At 46.1% G+C, this 24,448-nt stretch overlaps 1 protein-coding gene across 4 annotated transcripts in view; it reads left to right on the forward strand.

The window, feature by feature from the left end:
* Positions 1 to 24,448, forward strand: part of LOC126354877 (myocardin-related transcription factor A-like) — a 306,159-nt gene that overhangs the window by 232,940 nt on the left and 48,771 nt on the right. For all 4 annotated transcript variants that reach the window (XM_050004891.1, XM_050004892.1, XM_050004893.1 and 1 more), the window contains exons 4-5: positions 18,299 to 18,364; positions 24,030 to 24,329. In XM_050004891.1, the coding sequence (XP_049860848.1) occupies positions 18,299 to 18,364; positions 24,030 to 24,329 (366 nt within the window). The remainder of the gene's footprint in view (positions 1 to 18,298; positions 18,365 to 24,029; positions 24,330 to 24,448) is intronic.

The raw sequence follows: 24,448 nt of genomic DNA on the forward strand, positions 1-24,448 counted from the left end.
TGGCAATACGTGTAACGACATTCTTCTCAACGGCGAGTAGTTCGCCTTCCGTAATTGAAAATGCGCTGACGCATGTTGTCAGGCGTTGTCGGTGGATCACGATAGCAAATATCCTTCAACTTTCCCCACAGAAAGAAATCCGGGGACATCAGATCCAGCCGGCCGCGGTGGTCGCGCGGTTCTAGGCGCGCAGTCCGGAACCGTGCGACTGCTACGGTCGCAGGTTCGAATCCTGCCTCGGGCATGGATGTGTGTGATGTCCTTAGGTTAGTTAGGTTTAAGTAGTTCTAAGTTCTAGGGGACTGATGACCACAGCAGTTGAGTCCCATAGTGCTCAGAGCCATTTGAACCATAAGATCCAGTGAACGTGCGTGCATGGTATGCTGTTTCGACGACCAATCCACCAGTCAGGAAATATGCTATTCAATACCGCTTCAACCGCACGTTATGTGCCGGAAATTAATCATGTTGGAAGTACATTGCCATTCTGTCATGCAGTAAAACATCTCGTAGTAACATCGGTAGAACATTACGTAGGAAAACAGTTTACATTGCACCATTTAGATTGCCATCGATAAAATGGGGGCAATTATCCTTGCTCCCGCACCATACATTAACCCGCCAAGGTCGCTGATGTTCCACTTGTCGCAGCCACCGTCGATTTTCAGTTGCCCAATAGTGCATATTATGCCGGTTTACGTTTCCGCTGTTGGTGAATGACACTTCGTCGATAAATAGATCGCCTGCAAAAAATCTATCATCGTCCCGTAATTTCTCTTGTGCCCATTGGCAGACCTGTACACGACGTTCAAAGTCGTCACTATGCAATTCCTGGTGCATAGAAATACGGGACGGGCGCAGTCGATGTTGATGTAGCGTTCTGAACACCGACATTTTTGAGAATCCCGATTCTCGCGCTATTTGTCTGCTACTGATGCGCGACAGCAGCTAAAACACCTACTTGGGCATCATCATTTGTTGCAGGTCGTGGTTGACGTTTCACTGATGGGTGGACACTTCTGTTTTCTTAAATAACTTAACTATCCGGCGAACGGTCCGGACACTTGGATGATGTCGTCCAGGATACCGAGCAGCATACATAGCACACGCCCGTTGGGCATTTTGATCACAATAGCCATACATCAACACGATATCGACCTTTTCCGCAATTGGTAAACGGTCCATTTTAACACAGGTAATGTATCACGAAGAAAATACCGTCCGAACTGGTGAAATGTTACGTGATACCACGTACTTACACGTTTGTGACTATTACAGCGCCATCTATCACAAAGCGAAAAAAGTGGCCAAACTGAATCATTCATATTTCTTTACCTACTACGAGAATATGTAGTAAAAAATAGGGGTTCCTATTTTTAAAAAAGCGCAGTTGATATCCGTTTGGCCTATGGCAGCGCCATCTAGCACGCCAACCAGAGCGCCATCTGGTTTTCCCCTTTAAGCTAGACGAGTTTCGTTCTTTGTAGCTTTTTCGTTTGATGCTTATTTCGTGAGATATTTGGCCCGGTCACTTTCAATGGACCACCTTGTATAGTGGATGTTTTTCAGAAAAGCTTGCCTTACGTTTACTAGTCTAGATTATATCCGCTTTACTTCTGTTGTCAGTTATTCTTGTACTACGTTTAGCATCCCATTTTCGTACGTAGTGCCACCAACGTCAGCGGATTAATTACATTAACTGCCCGGTTTATAAGTGGTGTTTTCAGGACACAAGCCATTCCGCTGAATTAACCTTCCAAATGCTTGCCATCTCTGAGAGAATTACAATGTCATCGACAAACTTCAATTTTTTTTTTATTTCTTCTCGCTAAATTTTAAATGTATCATAGTTTGCTTCAACAGAAACCGAAACATTGCATTGAAACAAGCGTTCAGTTCATAGTGCTGTGGAATGTGAAAAAAAAACCGCAAATTGACATTCATAAGACGAAGATGAACAACACCAAAAATTCAACAGGAGCGTAATATGTAAGAAATTGTCCACGCAACTTGCCACTGATGATGCCTTGCAGAAAATAAAGGCGAAACGCGTATGGCACTAAAATTGTTTTATTCAGTTGCTGTCAGGCGGTCCATAAGTATAAATTATCAAAATACCGTAATATTACACGCAGCTTAGGAAGACAGGACTACAAAAGTTGAAGATGTTAAGTAGTTCTAAGTTCTAGGGGACTGATGACCTCAGATGTTAAGTCCCGTAGCGCTCAGAGCCATTTCAACCATTTGAAAAGTTGTTGATCATTCTTCGGTGTTCCAAAAAGATGCGATCGTGACGTTTCGGGTTGTTCTAGTTAGTGTTCTTTTGATCAGCTGCGAAATACAACAAGTGCTCGCGGTGTGTTAAAGGCCAAAGTGTATCGTGGGGATACTGGAGTAATGCTGTCACCTTTATCGCGGAATCTGACAGAAAACCTTTGCAGTTTTTGTTCGTAAGACAGAAACTAATCGGTTTGAGTTGCGTGATCGACCGTCCACTTCATTCGCGAGGTGGAACTCACGTTTCGCGAAGTCAGTCGGCACGAAAAGCTGTCCTTGTAGGGGTGTTTGGGCCGGCTGTGCTTGCAGCCCTGCTGCGTATAAGGGCCGGCCGCGCCCCCACTGTAAACAAGAGCGCGCGAGCGGCGTGTTGTGACGCGGCGGCCGCCTCCCCCCCCCCCCCCCCCCCCTCCACCAACGCTATCCAGAACCGCGGCTGGCAGCCGGTCAGCAGACAGCAGCGGCAGTGTCGGCGCCGCCCGCCCGCCATGTGCACGGCCGCCGCCTGCTGCCGGCCGACGCCGCCGCCGACGCTGCCGCGGGCCGCGCACGGTCAGTGCCGCCCCCGCGTCTCCTCGGCAGTCACAGTGTCAGCACGTCTCCTCGCAGCCGCGCCGTTATTTCCTCCACTTTCGCCTAAACTGCCTCGACCACCGCCTCCGAATCTGTGTAGATCCGGGTCGTTTGCTGATTCGACACAGTGAACGCTCCATCTGAATTAGTAGTCCGTGCCGTTTGTTAGCCTTGTTACCTTCGTGTGAACTCCAGTGACCACCTGGGCCAGTGCGTCTGCTACGAACTGTGTATCGCGGCTGGGAGAGCCCCCTCCCGTCCCGTGACTGGTGTTGTTCGTTGCATGTAGGTCCGAGCCTCGAACTGTGACAACGCAGGGCCACTATCGTCTTTACAGGAACACCACTCACAACCACCCCCTCGCGTGCGAGATCGCAACTTCAGTCTTTATCTCGGAGTGTTGTGTTAACAGTTAAGACACGAAAAATATTAGCTGTTACTGACGCACCGTGTGTATCAGTTGGTCAATAGGAAATGAGTGTCCGGAAGGTGCAGAGATCAGTCTTCTGTGGGGTGTACGTACAACGCTTCACAAAATGGACATGTCGTTATTTGAGTAATTTTCAAAACAAGCCATTAACTTGCACCACGAATACCGAATGAAAAATGGCGCGACACAGTGATCATGAAGGTTCGCATCATCAGCATCGGAGGCGAACTGCTTGGGAGTGCAGGACGTTCTACTTCGTATCCAATCTTAAAGAATGCGCGTAGAATCGTATTTGTGTACCGGGGTGAAGGTAACTGATGCAAAATGATGGCATGCAACCGAATGCGAAACAATCTGTGTTGGAAATATTTACTATCAAAAACAATCTTGATCACAATTTATTTATTACGGTGACCGGTTTCGGCCACTACTGTGGCTATCTTCAGACCTACAAGTTGCATACAAAGCTTTAATTAGAGGGCTACACACACTTAAAAAAATACATAAAGTTATAAAGCTATAAATTACCAATAAGTAAGGACCTCCTTCTGCTGGAGAATCACTACTGGAGAAACCAGTGCACGTCTTACTATATATAATGGAGGCTCCGCCCACTTCTGACGGAACGATGTGATTACTAATATGGGTTATAGGTCTAATAACAATGTAAAATTTCTTAGTTAAACTAGCATTGTCAAGAAAGCAAAATAAACATACACTAAACTTAGCTTATTTAACAGCTATTGTCAATTAAAAAGAGTTAAAAATATTTAAACATGTAGGATAAATGAACTTCCTTTTGACAATATATGGGTTGCTTCTCAAGGCCTGTTAGTGAACCATTTGGAACCACTGGTTGCCATGGTGAAGTTGGATGCCGTTCCAAAGATGTGGCAGCAGGCTTCTTTCCACTGAAGTTGTTGTAAAGTCGATATGTAAGCTAATGGTTGCCATGGTGACGATAAACGCCGGTCCAAAGATGTGGCAGCAGGCTTCTTTCTAACGAAGTTGTTGCGAAAGTGGAATGGCAAAGACTGTCACGTCAGACGATGTACTGTTGAGCAGCAACATGTCTTTATTGAAATGATTTTCAGTGAATAGGCTGCAATAATCGTTAACTGACATGTATAGTACATGATGCACAGATATGATTTACTGGTGTATTAAGAGACTTGCATTTACATAGATTACATAATAATTCTTGCAGATCAATACTAAGAGGGAAAAAAATCGAGAGGGCACAGTAGTTGTGCATATTTGTGAAATATTGTCTATGAAGTTCATATTTAGATTCCATTTTTTTCATGTGAAAATTTTTAAAAGGCGTTGTTATGATTTATGTTGCATGCCAGTCTTATAAACAAATAAAAATAATGAAAACGGGAGGAATTTAAATAGTAAATATTTGTAACACTTTGATCACTGTTCACTCCCACATTTTATTCAAAAGTAATTAATCTGTTTTGGAGCTTATCGTGAAACTGGCTATCATTTTAAGGCTTAGCTGCAGATAGTGCAAGAATATATTTTATAGGCACAGAAAAAACAAACATCCAGAGGCAGAATTTATCCAGTGGTTCCAGATGGTACGAATTACAATGTCACACACTTTCCGAGAGGGGTAGATTTCTCTAAAGGAGCATGGTTTTTAAATACAGACCAGGGATGAAGCAGAAGTAAGTTGTTTTGACGAGCTATTGGCCAAAAGCAATACTCGTATCATAGTCGTAGTTTTCCCACTCATGCTTGCTGTGACGTAAAGGCTCCCTACTGACCTTGCAGGATCACGCACACGAGAAAGAGCACTTCCGACTTCTTGCTGCACAATAAATAGCTTTCCAGCCAATTCCCCATCCAGATTAACTGTTGGCATAATCGTATAGGAATGCGTTAAGGCATTGATATCAGTTCATGTTGATACAACTTTCTTGGTACCTCTAAATTCCGGGATTCCTTTCATACGCGTTTCCTCTTCAAAACCCGATTGGTCAGAGTTGAAAACAAATTCCATACTGATGGACGGTAGAAGTTTGTTTACCTCATTTACAAATTTTCAGGCTGATTCCGCAGTTTGTTATGCATTTGGCAAATTGACATATTGTTTAAAAATTGGTTATCATCTTCCAGTTCGGTAGCAGTGTCTGACGTTTTGGAACCATCCACTACTTCCCTTGACATCGCTGTAATCTATGCCGCGAAATTTGATGTGCATAACGTAGTACGTCACGATGACGCACATCTTGTAAATTGTATCGAGCATGCGCAAACTTCAGTTTTTATTACAAGTGTGCCTTGACCTATATCCGTAGTTTTTCTTATGCACTGCACGGCCATACTGCTGCGGACATATTCTAAATCTTTTCGTAATTGTTTCTTTGCTTTGCAGTAGATGATTTTCCACGTACGTAACTATGTTCAGTCCCCGCTCCTTGGACGACGATTATCCTTTATTACGTTTCATTGGAGACAGGGTTTGTTGATAAGGACGACGAACTACACTTATTTCAGCATCACTTTCATTTGTTAAGCACGTTTCGTCGCCATTGTACTCCTCATGGAAATTGTCCACTGTCGAGCGCGTACTACAACAAGCATTCCACAGACTCACCTTTCAGAAACGCTAATATTTCGTCTGATTCTGATTTCTCTCTCTCTGCGAAATTCGTTGCATTTCTTTTTGACGAAATGTTAACTTCGGCAACCGTCGTTGTAGATGTGATGAAATGTTTGCTTTGTTTATCGTTGCCATTGCTCTGTTTTGTATCAACAAAACTAGTATTGTTTCACTGTTGTGAGCTACTTGCGTACTAAACAGTTCAGTTACGCTCCGTAGCCCCATGCTCTGCTCACCATTGGATACCTCCAGTACAGCCACCTGTTGCCATTAGCAGCCAATATTGTGGTTACACGGTCGACAGTATGTGGGGCATCGTATGACGTAAACATCGTTGGCCTTTTGTGACCTCACACTCAAGGGGTTCGTTGTCAGTGTTCCCATAATTCTGGCAGCCATTCAAGTCTTCTACTTGTGTACTCCACAATCGGTGGTTGGCGGAGGGTGCATACTAGGGATGTGCTATGCTGGCGAATCGTCGACGGTCATTTCGGTCTCATCATGGACGATTAAACACAGATAGCTCATAATAATCGACGTCAAAATGTCGGTGTTTTATCAGTGTTCTAACAACGATGGTAAATGATGAATATAATAGAATGGCGCGAAAAACATCATACGAGGTGAGTCAAATGAAAACCTTAAATATTTTTTTAAAAAATATTATTTATATTTATATGATGAAGTAGTACAAAGCTGTATCACTTTTCAACATAATCTCCCCCACGCTCAATGCAAGTCCTCCAGCGCTTACAAAGTCCATAAATTCCTTTAGAAAAAAATTCTTTTGGTAGTCCGCGCAACCACTCATGGACCGCTTGGCGTACCTCTTCATCAGAACGGAACTTCTTTCCTCCCATTGCGTTATTGAGTGGTGAAAACATATGGAAATCATTTGGGGCAAGGTCTGGTGATTATGGTGGATGAGGAAGACACTGTTGTATGGGCAGTGTGGGGCCTTGCATTGTCACGTTGCAAAAGGACACCTGCTGACAGCAATCCACGTCGCTTTGATTTGATTACAGCCAGCAGATGATTTTTTAGGAGATCTGTGTATGATGCACTGGTGACAGTGGTCCCTCTAGGGATGTAATGCTCCAAAATGACGCCATTTTCGTCCCAAAAGAGTGTCAGCATAACCTTCCCTGCTGATGGTTCTGTTCGAAACTTCTTTGATTTTGGTGATGAGGAATGGCGCCATTCCTTGCTCGCTCTCTTCGTTTCCAGTTGGTGGAAGTGAACGCAAGTTTCGTCACCAGTAACGATTCTTACAAGGAAGTCATCACCTTCTCGTTCAAAGCACCGAAGAAGTTCTTCACAAGCATCAACACGTCGTTCTCCCATTTCAGGAGTCAGCTGCCGTGGCACCCATCTTGCAGACACTTTGTGAAACTGGAGCACATCATGCACAATGTGGTGTGCTGACCGATGACTAATCTGTAAACATGCTGCAATGTCATTCAGTGTCACTCGGCGGTTCTCCTTCACTATGGCTTCAAATGCTGCAATGTTCTCTGGAGTCACAACTAGTTGTGCCTGACCTGTACGAGGAGCATCTTTTACTGAAGTCACACCATTTGCGAACTTCCTACTCCATTCGTAGACTTGCTGCTGTGACAAACATGCATCACCGTACTGAAGATGCATTCGTCGATGAATTTCAATAGGTTTCACAGTGTCACTACGCAAAAACCGAATAACAGAACGCTGTTCTTCCCTGGTGGAAGGTGCAAGTGCGACGGTCATCTTTCTACTGATACTGCGACGGTATGTGTGCATCTGCACTATGCTGCCACCTACAGGCCATTCTGCACGCTGTTTGTAGCACGCTTACCAACTTACAGGATAACGGCGCGAAATTTCGATTTGTTATTACAAATTTTAGGTTTTAATTTGACTCACCCTCGCATAAATACATGTAGTGCCATAAACATTAATCAGTAAATACAGCTATAAGTAACAACTATTTCTACATAAATTGAGAGAAATTACATTATTGAGACAAAGTTTCCCTTTCGGTCTACTGCATTGTTCACAGCATATTTTGCATTTGAGATCAGTGTTTCAGAAGCTGGCATGATACTTCAGCACAGTTTCCTATAGCTTTTGATAGGCTGTACCGCCGGTGTTATTCTGTATTTCTAGTGGATTTTGTTTAACATTTAGAAAACGATCTTTCAGAAAATAACTGAACTGTAATGGCAGGCCCGTGTCAGCTGCAGTTTGCAAGTTATTGTTTGCTTGTGGTACTTGCTCCGCACTTCATATTTGGTTTATCTGCTACTCTGTAGCGTATCACTGTGTTTCCCATCTTCACTGACAGTCATCACAGCAGCTGCAAAAAAAATCCTTGGTGTTTTTGATTGCCTTCTAACACGTTAAAACACCTTGAAAATTTATTGTCTTGGATCGAGTATCGAATGACATTGATATGGATAGTATGTTAACGTGTTAAGTTCGTAATAACCGCTTTTTGGTTTCCGTTATGATCTCCCTCTTCAGATCCTGTCCAACGGGTGGTAGTGGTTGCATGCCAGATATTTTCGTATTTAACATACTGTCAGGATTACTTCACTACTTGCAATGTACTTTTCTACTAACATTTTAGAATAGCCACTTCTGTAAGCCACTGAATGCCACACCCGTTTATTGGATCTGCGGCTGTTGGCACGGGTGATACACAAGGACTGATCACTACACTCACGAGCGAAAACCTTCCAGTCTTCTAGAACGTTGAATTCCGCCTAGTGGGTGCTTCTTGCAGTAGTTTAGGTCTGATGCTTTTCTCAGTTCATCACTTGCTACGATACTCTGTTTAAACTACCTCGCAGAGCTTTTCACTCAGTAATCAGCCGAAGCAGTCTGTCAGTCTTTCCGCTAGATATTTTTTTCCTACCAAATTGAGCAGTCGGGCAAACCATGTTATGACTTTTCTTCCAAACGCTACTTCTGCTCTTTTAACGAACGGACTGATACTTTTACGAGACGTGTACAGAAATAGACTCGTTCAAGTGTCGAAAAATTTCTTGACAGTGGTAACAAGTAGCCTTGTTTTCTTTTACCAATATACAACATTGGCCATTAAAATTGCTGCACGAAGAAGAAAGGCAGATGATAAACGATATTCATTGGACACATATATTATACTAGAATTGACATGTGATTACATTTTCACGCAATTTGGGTGCATAGATCCTGAGACATCAGTACCCAGAACAACCACCTCTGGCCATAATAACGGCCTTGATACGCCTGGGCATTGAGTGAAACAGAGGTTGGATGGCGCGTACAGATTCAGCTGCCCATGCATCTTCAAGACGATACCACGGTTCATCAAGAGTAGTGACTGGCGTATTGTGACGAACCAGTTGCTCGGCCACCATTGACCAGACGTTTTCAATTGGTGAGAGATCTGGAGAATGTGCTGTCCAATGCAGCAGTCGAACATTTTCTGTATCCAGAAAGGCCTGTACAAGACCTGCAACATGCGGTAATGCATTATCCTGCTGAAATGTACGGTTTCGCAGGGATCGAATGAAGGGTAGAGCCACGGGCCCTAACACATCTGAAATGTAACGTCCACTGTCCAAAGTGCTGTCCATGCGAACAAGAGGTGACGGAGACGTGTAACCAATGGCACCCCATACCATCAAGCCGGGTAATATGCCAGTATGGCGATGACGAATACACGCTTCCAATGTGCGTTCACCGCGATGTCGCCAAACACGGATGCGACCATCATGATGCTGTAAACAGAAGTTGGATTCATCCGAAAAAGATGTTTTGCCATTCGTGCACCCAGGTTCGTCGTTGAGTATACCATCTCAGGCGCTCCTGTCTGTGATGCAGCGACAAGTCGTCGAACTGTTCGTGCAGATGGTTGTTGTCTTGCAAACATCCCCATCTGTTGACTGAGGGATCGAGACGTGGCTGCACGATCCGTTACAGCCATGCGGATAAGATGCCTGTAATCTCGACTGCTAGTGATACGAGGCCGTTGGGATCCAGTACGGCGTTCCGTATTTCCCTCCTGAACCCACCGATTCCCACTCTGCTAACAGTCATTGGATCTCGACCAACGCGAGCAGCAGTGTCGCGATACGATAAACCGCAATCACGATAGGCTACAATCCGGCCTTTATCAACGTCGGAAACGTGATGGTACGCATTTCCCCTCCTTACACGAGGCATCACAACAACGTTTCACCAGGCAACGCCGGTGAACTGTGTATGAGAAATCGGTTGGAAACTTTCCTCATGTTAGCACGTTGTAGGTGTCGCCACCAGCACCAACCCTGTGTGAATGCTCTGAAAAGCTAATCATTTGCATATCACAGCATCTTCTTCCTGTCGGTTAAATTTCGCATCTGTAGCACGCCATCTTCGCGGTGTAGCAATTTTAATGGCCTGCAGTGCAGTGTATTTTGTCTTCAAGATCGAAGTTACTGTGTCTGAAAGACTTACGTATATTTAATCTCCAGCATTGGTATTGTGTGAATATGGACGACATCGAATATCTCTGGTACATATGATTCTTCCGTCCGCCATCCTTGTTCAATTTACGGAGGTACGCAGGGAGAAAGACGGAACAACTGAAATTGGAGACGTCGTATGGAAAATATCGTGGAGAAGTCGATCCAAAGATTGCGTTTCATTGGCGGAACACTTAAAAAGTACAACAGATCTACTAAATACACTGCCTAAACTTCTTTTGGATTATTGCCGTGCGGTGTTGGATCCTTACAAGAGGGCATCGACCAATTTCAAAGAGAAGCAGCACGTTTTGTATGGTCACGAAGTAGGGGAGAGAGAGTAACGAACATAAGTGAGCTGGGGTGGAAATAATTGAAACAAAGGCATTTTTCGTTAGGGTGAAATCTTTTCGGGAAATTTCACTGCCCAGCTTTCTCCCCCGAATTCCAAAGTATTACCCCCCCCCCCCTCCCCCCGCATAGGGGCTCCGCGCACCCTCTGCCAGCCTGCCAGCATTTGTGTGTGAACTGCAGGGTAACCAGGTAGACGTAGGCTGTTGTGAGTGTTTCGCGGCGGTCACTACGCGAGGCGTGTTTCTCAGCAGTAAACGCTGAGTTTCGCGACTGTGGCCGGCCCTGCCGCGACGCACAGTGGCGTGTTGTGCGCCCTCTGCCGTCGCCCTTGGCTCCCACCCCCTCCGCCCCTGCAGTCGAGCCTCTCCTGGGGCACTCCACTCCGCACGCCCTCTAAATAAAACCAGCTGCTAATCGTGCCGCTCCTATTTGGATCTTTTCTCTCTCTCTCCCGTTAATTCACCTTCGTACGTCAACGGTGCTAGATAATTAACGTAAGGAGCTTTTTGTAAGGGATCTGTGTCGTACGTGAAATACATTTCCTCGAGATAAATGTGTTTCTGTCATTTGTCTTTCCCACGGCTAGACCTACGTTTTCGTTCTACCTTAAATCACCCTGGACACAAAATTGTAGATACGTGCAGGTTGCGACTGATGCTATCGATTGGCCATCGATAGCACAATTAAACGATACCTGATGTCATAACTTACAGGGATGCAGCAGGGCGACATGCGCCGTTATTTCGACAGGTTTTCACCTTGTCATTTTCAGGGCACAAGCGCAGCAAGAGCATATCCGGAAAGATACCACGCGTAGTCACTTTAAACACTCGCTCCACCAACCAACCGGAGGTAACTGACGCAGAAGCAATCGATAGCGGAGATTAATAACCACCAGACGAGGCAGCTTTAACTCTGTCTCTCTGTTTTTTGGCAAAGGAGAGAGCATTCCTCGCAAAATTTAAGTAAAAGCCTGCATCTCTGTTATAACACCACTTGTTAATTTAATTTCAACTGGTTCCTTAATAACCCAATAGCTGAAAGTTCATGCCATAATCTCCGTGTTGTTATACTCCGTTGGATGAGGGGTACAGAGGAAAATGTTGTGATATAGTATATTTACCCGGCTGTTGTAAGCGTGTGTGACACGTCCAATGCACCGCTCCTCAATGGCCCTGATGGTATGACCAGCATACAACTTAGCCGACTTGGAAGGAATAAGGTGGACACCTGCCTTATGAAACTCGAGGTCCCAAAAGGGCCCTAATTGTAGATGATCGTCGAAAATACATTTCACACCATCATGTTTCCGCAGAATGCGACCAATCATGTGGGAAATGCCGTAGACTTTGGTGCCTCCTCGTTATTAGCATCTCTCACCCGAATCATGGTTGGTCAATTACTCGAAGTTTTCCATGAAAAATTTTTGCAGTAGTAAGTGACAGCCGGCTTCCCATCACAACTCCATATTTCTGTTCATAGTACTTGCCATTTAACAAAAAGTAAGTTATCTTAGAAGCTAGATTAAGGAAGGGCAAACCTACGTTTCTAGCATTTGTAGACTTAGAGAAAGCTTTTGACAATGTTGACTGGAATACTCTCTTTCAAATTCTGAAGGTGGCAGGGGTAAAATACAGAGAGCGAAAGGCTATTTACAATTTGTACAGAAACCAGATGGCAGTTATAAGAGTCGAGGGACATGAAAGGGAAGCAGTGGTTGGGAAGGGAGTGAGACAGGGCTGTAGTCTATCCCCGATGTTATTCAATCTGTATATTCAGCAAGCAGTGAAGGAAACAAAAGAAAAATTCGGAGTAGGTATTAAAGTCCATGGAGAAGAAATAAAAACTTTGAGCTTCGCCGATGACATAGTAATTCTGTCAGAGACAGCAAAGGACTTGGAAGAGCAGTTGAACGGAATGGATAGTGTCTTGAAAGGAGGATATAAGATGACCATCAACAAAAGCAAAACGAGGATAATGGAATGTAGTCGAGTTAACTCGGGTGATGCTGAGGGAATTAGTTTAGGAAGTGACACACTTAAAGTAGTAAAGGAGTTTTGCTATTTGGGGAGCAAAATAACTGATGGTGGTCGAAGTAGAGAGGATATAAAATGTAGACTGGCAATGACAAGAAAAGCGTTTCTGAAGAAGAGAAGTTTGTTAACATCGAGTATAGATTTAAGTGTCAGGAAGTCATTTCTGAAAGTATTTGTATGGAGTGTAGCCATGTATGGAAGTGAATCATGGACGATAACTAGTTTGGACAAGAAGAGAATAGAAGCTTTCGAAATGTGGTGCTACAGAAGAATGCTGAAGATTAGATGGGTAGATCACATAACTAATGAGGAAGTATTGACTAGGATTGGGGAGAAGAGAAGTTTGTGGCACAACTTGACCAGAAGCAGGGATCGGTTGGTAGGACATGTTCTGAGGCATCAAGGGATCAGCAATTTAGTATTGGAGGGCAGCGTGGAGGGTAAAAATCGTAGAGGGAGACCAATAAATGAATACACAAAGCAGATTCAGAAGGATGTAGGTTGCAGTAGGTACTGGGAGATGAAGAACCTTGCACAGGATAGAGTAGCATGGAGAGCTGCATCAAACCAGTTTCAGGGCTGAAGACCACAACAACAACAACAACAACAATTCAGCACCAAACGTAGCCTCAGTCAAGGTAGTGAACCAGACAGAGGAACACAAGTGAAGAGAGAGATCACATAAAATCTTAAGTAAAATACAAGGATCATTCAGACGCAATCGTTCTAATCGACATAAGAAATCCGCCGAGTTCTTAATGTAATGCACACAGCGACCTAACAGTGATTTGCTACACGGTATGTCGGAGCACCAGCGTCACAGTCGGACGGAGAGGAACCTCTTCATTGTGGATCTTTGGAAGGCCATGTAAGAATTAAGACTTGTCAAAGTCCTCCTGCAACAAGAAACTTTTCTTCAGGAGGCTGTTACGCTTTGTCTCAATAGTAACTCTGCGATATCCTGAGTCAGATAGTAACCACTGTATCTTTTGAATCTAATCCTGCTCGTGCAACACAACCCTTGCCTTTGTCAGAAGGCAAAATAACAGTATCCGGGTCCACTCCAAGAGAACGTAAAGTATCCCTCTCAGTTCCTATTATATTACTCTTAAGTGAATGTGTCATCAGTTAATACACAACATGCTTCTCTCCTAGCTTCCTCGACAGCATCAGGAGGCAGTATAAAAACAGCGTGTTGGGCAGAACTTATAAGATCAAGGACCGATAAACGCTTAGAAATCGGTGCAGAATTTAAACCTTCCCCTAGCACGGATAAAGCTGCGCCGACAACAGCTTTCTCCGTGTGATTAATCCCACTACTTCGAGGTACAGTATTGGACTCCGAGCCACGGAAACGTTCAGACTTTGCCGAATGCAGGGCATTTACAGAATGAAATTCTCAATCAGGCTACGACCATGCAACACCGTCCAGCTAATCCCAAAAAAGCCGAAATTTTTGAAGCAGTCATTAAATTAGCCGAAATAAATCCTTCGTGACAAAATGCAACTGTCGACGAAGATAATGGACCCTCTTGAGAGGGGGCGGAAGTTGGGGGCAGCATAAATACATTTTAACGTGGGATCGACACCGCTTGTCGTTCCAGGTGTGAGGTTTCGATGTTTACTCACATGGGCCTGAAACGGATTATGCAGAATTTTGAAACGTCCCCTTTGAAAAATTATACAAGACTGTGCTTAAACTGACACACAATATTTTTTTTAGCGCAACGCAATCTGACTTTCAGTAATCCCTACAAGAGAATGGCCCTGACTAACATTAACCTATATGTTTCACAAATCACTTACCTCACAAAAATCTTCGTTACTCGAACTACTGCAATACAGCGAGCGCCATTACTGCCAGCTAACTAAAAGATTCAAACTACGGAAGTCACTAACTACTGATAGGCACAGTCAGCAAATGAAAGATTTTAATAGAGAACAAACAATGTATTTACCTTAATAGTCATATATATATATATATATATCAGTTCATGACACCAATTCTTACAAATTTCAAAACTCCACCATCTCTCTCCCCACGTCCACCACTGCTGGCGGCTCACCTCCAACTGCGCAACGCTATGCGCTGCTAACAGCCAACAGCCCAACACTACAATAGCGAATATTACAACAATGCCACCCAGCCACCCAGACTGCGTACAGCACAGCCAGTGATTTTCATACAGAGCGCTACGTGGCGTTACCAATATAAAAACCTAAACAGCCTACTTACAATTTATCTTGTGGGTGAAGGAAGTCGTCACACACAAAAAGTGCCCACGGCACGGACTGCAGCTGCAATGACGTTGGTCATACGCAGTGTTTAGTTCGTTGTTTCACACTTCTGTTTGTTAAAGGTATATTTGTGTACTGGTAACGAGATATCTTAAAGAAATTTCAGCAAGTGAAGCTGGTTATGGCAACACAGAGGTCGTGATGAAACATACCGAGTGAGTCTTTAGATGGCCTAGCGATAGAGCTTTCGCGTCAGAATAAGAGTACGTATCGGAAATGAAAAACTCACACACAAGATCGGCGGGATTGTCATTCGTACAATATAAACTCTACCATCATTGCTATTACCTTAATGCTGGTGCTACATTCTGACCTTTTGTAAGACGGACGGTTGTTCATAACGTAACTTTCACCGCTCAGTACAGGCTGAGTGCCAGCGCTTTGCGTTGACTTTCCGTGACAGTTAAACACTTGCCGGCGACATTCCGTTCAGCGACCGCCCGTTGACCTGTGTGAATCCACATCAAGTCGGAATATAAGCGCTTCTGGACTCTCGCTTTACACAGTGTGGTCAGAAACACTCTGAAAAGCTTCCAAGTGTCTTGCAGGGTAGGTTGTGCTGAGAAAAAAAAAGTCGGTACTTTGTGACGCTTGCCAGTTAATTAGCACTGAAGTCAGCCAATCGGATCGTTGCACGCGCAGAGTCGAGAGGCCCGACAGATACAGTTAGTGTCAGTTGTTATTACAGCGCATGAGACTGCTCAGCCTCTGGCTCGGGTTCGATCCTTACTACTGCCTCGTGCCCAATTTTTATATCGCTCTCTTGTCCGGTTTTAGGAAACCACTTAAAGAACAGGTTTGGCGATACCGGCTCTGACGGGCCGCTTGAATTTGCGCCCGCTACGGTCTGACTGGCTAATTTCAACGCTAATTAACTCAGAAACGGCGCAACGTCTCGAAATTTTCTGTTTTACCTGTTTTTTAGTGTAAATAACTACTGATGCCTGTGGTGCAGAGTCAAAAAAAATTTTCTGAAATACGTCATCTTTTCCGCTGTTGACTATAATGTTTTGTTTTTGAATACGAGATTGTAATTTGGGCTTGTAGACTATCGTCAAGTGCTCGTGTAATAGATGTCATAGATTTTGAAATATGTAAAACTGGAAACTGAACACACTGCGCTTGAATCAACAGTACCTCACCATAAATAGTAAATATTCGGCCATTGTGCAAACAAAGGGATATTCGAGGTTGTTCTCCTACAAATAATTCTAATATCTCTGTTTATAATGGCCGGATATTTATTATTTATGCTGAGGCACTATTCTTTCGAATACTGTACAATCAGTTGTTTAAAAAGTAAACGTTGCAGTGAACGGCGGAAAGATTGCCCTTCAGAAAATTTGCTGCATTATTCACAGGTTGCAGTGTACAGTGTACAGTGTACATACAGTCATGGAAATAAGTATTCATACAGTAGGTGGTGACAAACTACGATGGTGTGTTGGATAGTAAATCACCCACAGCGCCGATACGATTAAGTACGATGATGTAGTGTCAGATAACCATGTTCTTGGTAATGAAGCTTCCCGTATGCAATTAATCTATTCTGGGAAAATAAAATATGTTACACTCCGCACGGTCTACGACAGGGCAAAATGTATTCATACAGCGAACTACTTTCAACCAACCAACCAAACGGCTGACACAGACCCGGAGTGCATGCCACACTTGTGTAGTCGTGTGGAGGTCGTGAAGCAACAGCACGTCGGGCGTGGGTACCGTGGAGCAGCTGAATGGGCCGCAAGGGGAAGGAAACGACCATTCAGGAACGAAACATCAATGTTGCGCAATATCTTCAACACAAGTCGTATGCCGAAATTGCGAACATCATAGGACGAAGCCGAGCGACTGTACAATCTATCATTAAGCGATATGAGGACAGACATGTAGTAATAAACATTGAAAGACACGGTCGTCCACAGAAGCTTACGACAAGAGAGACCAGAATGCTACTAAGAATCATCAAGAAAACCCGAAAATGACAGCGTCGTCACTATCCGCATATGCACCTGACCAATTCCGAAAGGACATCACTCCAAGGGCAGTTGGTACAATTCTCAATCGTTTGGGCTACAGACCCAGGGTCCCGAGACGAAAGCCCTACATCAGCAAAAATAACAGGAAGTGGCGGATGGAGTTCGCGAAACAGCATGTATCCAAGACAGCAGACTTCTGGGATACTACAACGTTTAGTGATGAAATGAAATTTAATATCGTGCACAATGATGGTAGGATCTTGGTCTGTAGAAGACCGAATACAGACCACGACAGAAACAACATACAACCCAAAGTGAAGCACGGAGGTGGTGGAGTGATGGTATCGGTCTGTATGTCAGCCTCCGGTGTCGGAAAATCAGTGTTTGTGGAAGGTACCATGGACAGATTTGTGTATATGAACTTACAACAGAGTGTTGACGCCTAGGATCTTCCTAGAAATTATTACTTCCAACAGGACAATGATCCAAAACATACGGCGCAAATTGTCCGACTGTGGTTGCTCTACAACACTCCACACACTCTTAAAATACCAGCTCAGAGTCCGGACCTAAATCCCATCGAACACTTGTGGAGTGAGCTGGAAACACGAGTGGGAAAACACGACATCCGTAGTAAGGCCTCTTTGAAAGAGGATCTCCTTCGAGAATGCGAAGGTATCACGTCGGAAAGTACAAGAAAATTGGTCCATTCCATGCCACAGAGGTTGCGAGAAGTAATACATCGGAAGGGTATTCATACGAAGTATTAAACCATGTTCTGGCTTTGTTAGAAGTGTCATTTTCTGTTGGTGTATGAATACTTAATTCCCAGCGCAGTAGAGAACTTGGCAGACGCTTTTGTATTTTGTTTTGTAAAGGCTTGTTCATTCTCGTTCTATATACCAGCATGGCTGCATTGGCGACTGGCCAATGTGTATAGTGCATATCCAATTAGTGTTTTTGGTTTCGTATTGTTAATAAAGGCAGTTTGCTTTTCCACGCTCTACTCTATGAATACTTATTTCCATTACTGTATTTGCGTACTATTCGCGAAAGCGACGGTGAAGTGGGTGAGCGAAATGCAGCCGCTACAATGGCCACCAGGGGTGTGGTGTAGACGCGGGTGCACTTCCTTCGAGAAGCAGCTCGCCATTTGGCCGACGTTCAGTGTTTCCTCCTCGATGCTGCTGTCGAGGGAAGCCGGCAGGCGCGTCGATCGCTGTGACGTGGCGTGGCTTGATGTGTTCCGTTCTGTTCTGTTGCAGCACTGAAGGTGAAGCTGATGTTGCGGAGGCCCATAAACCAGCTGGTTGCGCAGGGAATCATGCCACGTGAGTACCTCTCTCTCTCTCTCTCTCTCTCTCTCTCTCTCTCTCTCTCTCTCTCTCTCACCCATTTCTTCTCTTGGAACCGACACTTTTCTGACAATAGGCGGATCCGCCACGCGATACTAGTTCCCTTACAGCTTTTCTTGCATAGTGATGATGTGCCTGTGTCGCAGCAAAGAAAAAAAGACAAAGAAAGGAGCCGGAGGCTGTAAAGGGAAAGCAAAACCACTGAAGCGATCGAAATGCTATTGAATCGTAGAATTCAGGCATTGACGTCCGGTATTTGTGATATTGCTGGCATTTGTCTTATGCGTATAAGGTCTTGGTTCGAGGCATAATTCTCTGCCTAACTTTTCGTCTTCCAGTGCCGGAGACAGTCGTCACAGTCTCAAACAACCGTAGCAAACCGAACACTTTGTACGTGTCAACGCGACGATGGGTCCATGCCTACCTACATCGCGGACTCGCGCCGTCGCAGCTGTGGAGCTTATAGGGGCAACAATTGGCTCTCTTATTTACCAACGGGGCCCACAACTTGTGTAATAATGTTAATCTTCCTCCTTTTCTGTTAAAGTTCTTGTTGTGAAACTTCCTGGCAGATTAAAACTGTGTGCAGGACCGAGACTCGAACTCGGGAGTTCGAGTCTCGGTCTGGGACACAGTTTTAATCTGCCAGGAAGTTTCATGTAAGCGCACACTCCGCTGCAGAGTGAAAATCTCATTCTGGAACGTTCTTGTTGTGCTTTTGAATTTCTGAGCCCCCTCGGAATATCCTAGAACGGTAATTGATTAGATCTTGCTAAAATCACAGGACGTGCAAAGATACCACAGAAGTTCAAAAGCACAAACGAACTTTAACAGAAAAGGAGGAGGACTGAAATTAGAGAAGTTGTGGTCCTCGTTGCTAAGTAAAAGTAGCAGAGCCGACTCTTTCCCCCCTACAAGCTCCCACAATTACGGTACGACACCACGAGCTAGGCAGTGTTCTGATGACGTCACGAACCGACCGCTGCGCGGACACGTACAAACAGTTCGGTTAGCTAAGGTTGTTTGACACTGTGACGACTTTCTGGTGACGTCTCCGGCATTGGAAGACGCAACGTCAGGCAGAGAATTACGCGTCGGACCAAGGCCATACGCGTATAAAACAAATATCAGCAATAACATAAATGCCGTCGCCTGCTTAAGACGAGAGCGCCGAGGCCCCAAAGCCGCCAGTAGAGTAGAGGGAGACGCGGGCGCACGGCCACGCGACGGCAGGGCGAGCACCGGCTCCCGCAGGTGTCCGTCCTTGGTACCCCAGTCCCTTGGACTCGTACTGCGAAGTACCCTGGACCAACGCCTCACCTGGCGCCCCCACATCAACGGCGTGCGTCGAAAGGCGATAGGGCGGCTATGCGTGCTTTACCCCCTTATCAGTCCCACCTCTTCACTCCCTACACACCTTCCTGTCAGATGGTACACCTCCCTTGTTCGTCCTTTCCTTGAATACGCGGCGCTGGCGTGGGGCAATGCTGCCCCCACCCACCTCCGCCGACTCCAAACCGTCCAAAGTCGGGCTCTCCGGCGTGCCCTCCACCTCCCTTTCCTCTTCCCTACCCAAGAACTCCACATCCTGACCAAGGTGTCACTCCTTCGCTCTCGCGTCCTTTCCGCAGCCGCTTCCTTCTACCATCCAACCCGCCACTCTCCCAATCCTTTAATCCTTTCCCTGGGCACCCGTGTCCACCGTCGGGCCACCACCCGCTGACCTGACCTTCTCTTCCGCCCCCCCCCCCCCCCAATGACTCCCCATTCACTAGCCACCTTAATTTCATGTTACTTTTTCTTCTCATATCATCGCTCCATCTCATCACCACGTCATGACATCCAGCCCCGCTCAACGCCCCTCACGCCCCCCCCCCCCCCCCCCCAATGTCGGCCTAATCCTTACAGACCCTTCCCTTTTCACTTCTCCATCTGTCACTCTCCGACTTCTTTATCCCCCCCCCCCCCCCCCCAAATTCACCCCCTCATGACTATCTGCCACCACCGTCACCGACGCCGCCACGAAGATGATGCGAGGACAATGGCCATTCGTTTTCATTCAACTCTTACTGTCCCTCCTCCTTTCCTTTAATCTATCATTTACTTGTAAGTTACCGACTAGTCAACGGTTCGTTCGCTTTCCTCATCCTCTCACTGTCCCTTCTAATGTCCTTTCATCTGTCATTTTCAAATACTACGCCGGTCAGTCAATTTGGCCGTTCGTTCTCCTGCTTCTTCCACTACCCCTCTAACTATTCTTTCACCTTTAAAAAAAACCAGCACAAAGCCAAATCCCACTCAGCACCATCATCTAATTTCCCCCACGACACACAAAGCCAGAAGGAGAAGCGCTAGAACTTCACCACCTGCCGAGGTTCAACCCTCAGTTATGTGCGTCAGCGTCTGCAGGGCGAGCACGCGCGCGTCCGCCGTCCACTGCCGCCGGTCGCGCTGAAAGCAGCGAAGTGGGGACGCCAGAAGGCGTCGCACAGCTGCACGGGTAGCACTGCACGTCTGTTGTGTGGGTCAAGCGTGGCACGAGCGTTCACCGGCGTCCGGATGCCGCTGGCCAAAGACGCACACACCGCGCTGCCGATACCAGGGGCCGGCAGGTGGGTGTCCTCGTTATGGAAGACCGACGAGCTGCGGTGGCAGCCGTTGATCCGGAGTGTCCGATGTGCAACGGACGTGCAGTGCTCTTCATACAGTTGTACCATTCTTCGACAAATTTCCGCTCCCCGCACTCCTTCCGTTCAGAGGACAGGCACCACTTCCCTTTACTCACGTTTCGAAGCGTCCACTTGCTCTCTCTGCTGTCACGCGGGTGCGGACCTCAGCAGTGCAATTGGGACCACTTCGTCTCCCCATATGACACTTCTATCTTCTCCTGTTGTCATTATTCTCGTCTTCTTTGTGTTTATTTTAACTATGGTAGATTCGATAGTGCCATTCCTTGCAGCTCTTTTCCCTGTGTGCCTAAAAGAGCGTATCTCCGACACCGTATTCTCCGACCACCCACCCCTCCTCCCCACCCTTCCTCTTGACCATTAGTAACCAGAAGCAGTACTCTATATCTCCTAAAGATTGAAGAATGTTGGTGTTAGCGCGCCCGGCTAACCGCTCTTGACACTGTGGTTCTCGGATTGTTGAATCCGGCACACAGTTTTAATCTGAGGGAAATGTCATGGAAATGCTACTGTGAAAAAAGCAGCCCGCCAGGTTAGCCGTGCGGTCTAACGCACGGCTTTCCGGGCGGGAAGGAGCGCCTGGTCCCTGGTACGAATCCGCCCGGCGGATTTGTGTCGAGGTCCGGTGAACCGGCCAGTCTGTGGATGGTTTTTTGGCGGTTTTCTATCTGCCTCGGCGTATGCGGGCTGGTTCCTCATATTCCGATTCAGTTACACTATGTCGGCCATTGCTGCGCAAGCAAGTTCTCCACGTACGCGTACACCACCATTACTCTACCACGCAAACATAGGGGTTACACTCGTCTGGGGTGAGACGTTCCCTGGGGGGTCCACCGGGGGCCGAACCGCACAATAGCCCTGGGTTCGGTGTGGGGCGGCGGAGGGGTGAAGTGGACTGCGGTAGTCGTCGTGGGGTTGTGGACCACTGCGGCTGTGGCGGGGACGGAGCCTCTCCGTCATTTCTAGGTCCCCGGTTAACATACAATACAATGTTGGTGTTACCTTTTGCTGCACCTTCCACTAATTCTGTCTAATCGGTATTCGCTCCTTTTAGTCTTACCAAAACCACTCGGTTGAGCTATCGCGACTTCCCAAGCCATTCGGCTTTCCACACAGTTCATTTTTCCTTCAGTATACAGGGTGTTTCAAAAAGTACTTTAAAACTTTAAAAATTCATATAAATTGGTTGAAAGAAGATATAGAGCTGGGTTTAGTGTTATTTTGTAGGGAAACACATCAGGTTCTTTTACCGTAAGCTAAAGACGTTGTATGTGGCTTCCTTTGGTTGTCTTGCACACATCTCCTGGGAAGTCAGTTTCTTCCCAAACTCGCCGTAGCATTACAGGTGTAACTTGCTCAGTGGCGGCGTAAATTCTTGGTCGAAGTTCAAGTAGAGAAGCCGGCAAAAGAGGCACAAACACCATATCCTTGATGAATCCCCATAAAAAATCGAGTGGTATCAAGTCTTCGGGAATGTGAGGGCTATGCAGTTGGCGCATCACGACCAATCCATTGACCAGGAAAGCGGTCGCTGACAAAACCCCGGACGTCAACGAGATAGTGGGGTGGTGCACCATCGTTCTTGGTCATACTCATCGATCTGTGGTATCAAAAATTGTTGTAACATATCCAGATACACTACCTCGTTGATGGTTCTCTCACGGAAAAAAGGGGCCGTCAGATGTGCTTGGACGACCTGATGATTTCCCACGTCTTATGGAGCACCCTGTTTGTACAAAACATTTATACCACTCATAAATTGTAGGCCTACTCCGAGGTTCTTTAGCGTACTTGGTACGGAAATTACCCTGAACTGTTGTTGCCGACTTCGATTCTTTAAACCAAAACACACAGCTGGGCTCGGGTGCAGTGAAGGCAGCCATCTTTAACGCAACTGTCGCTAGCGCTCCGTACGGTACTATTCGGCATTAGCGAACTACGCGGGACAAAACTTGATGTATTTCTCTACAAATTGACACTACAATCGCCTCTGTAGGTACCATGAATTAATTTTTATGAATTTTGAAAGTTGTAAAGTCCTTTTTGAAACACTATTTATGTGCTGTTCCCGGTTGACGTTGCGAAAACTTCTTTCAAACCTATGAATCACAAATGAAAGCTCTTTTCTTTATCAACAAATCTCTCTTCTGTGTCGGATCCCTTGTCCCTACGTTGTCGTTATCGTACTTAGTACGGAAATTACGCTGAACTGTTGTCGCCGACTTCGATTCTTTAAACCAAAACACGCAGCTGGACCGGCCGCGGTGGTCTCGCGGTTCTAGGCGCGCAGTCCGGAACCGTGCGACTGCTACGGTCACAGGTTCGAATCCTGCCTCGGTCATGGATGTGTGTGATGTCCTTAGGTTAGTTAGGTTTAAGTAGTTCTAAGTTCTAGGGGACTGATGACCACAGCAGTTGAGTCCCATAGTGCTCAGAGCCATTTGGACCATTTTGAACCACACAGCTGGGCTCGGGTCCAGTGAAGGTAGCCATCTTTAACGCAACTGTCACTAGCGCTCCATACGGTGCGATTCGGCATTAGCGAGCTACGCGTGACAAAACTTGATGTATTTCCCTACAAATTGGCTCTACAATTACCTCTGTAGGTACTATGAATTAATTTTTATGAATTTTGAAAGTTGTAAAGTCCTTTTTGAAACAATATTTATGTGCTCTTCCCGGTTTTCGTTGCGAAAACTTTCTTCAAACCTACGAAACACAAATGGAAGCTCTTTTCTTTATCAACAAATCTCTCTTCTGTGTCGGATCCCTTGCCCCTACGTTTATTCCAAATCCAGTTCAATCGTGAGCCATTTTTCTTTTCTTTTGGAATAGGTAGTGGCATTGTGTTTCTGTGGATTATAAAATGTTTTATTGCAGAGTAGCAGGGTGGTCGCGTTTGCAGAACGCGACGTGGTAGTGAGGTCCTGCCCATTTGGCGGCGTCTGTTGCAGCGCTGAAGACGCCGCCGGCGTTCCACGAGCAGCGGCAGAAGCTGGAGCGCGCCAAGATGGGCGACCTGCTGAAGGCGAAGATCCAGCAGCGGCCGGCGCGCCACGAGCTGGTGCGCCAGCACATCCTCGAGGCCGACGTCGGACACGTCGACCCCTCGCTGGCCGAGCGCCAGCGCATGCTCAAGAAGGCGCGCCTCGCGGACTCCCTCAACGACCAGCTGTCGCACCGGCCGGGGCCGCTCGAACTCATCAAGAAGAACATCCTGCACACCGACGAGCCCATCGAGAGGGCCGTCAAGGGTGAGCACCGAGCGCTGGCAGTCGGCTGCGAGTGCGAAAACAATAAAAAAATCTGCATGTATTAGCGTCGAGTCCACAGTTTCCAGAGGTTCCTGGGCTCACTGTCGGCACTCTTGTTT

This window comes from Schistocerca gregaria, chromosome 3, assembly GCF_023897955.1.
Source record: "Schistocerca gregaria isolate iqSchGreg1 chromosome 3, iqSchGreg1.2, whole genome shotgun sequence".
Classification (NCBI taxonomy): Eukaryota; Metazoa; Arthropoda; class Insecta; order Orthoptera; family Acrididae; genus Schistocerca; species Schistocerca gregaria.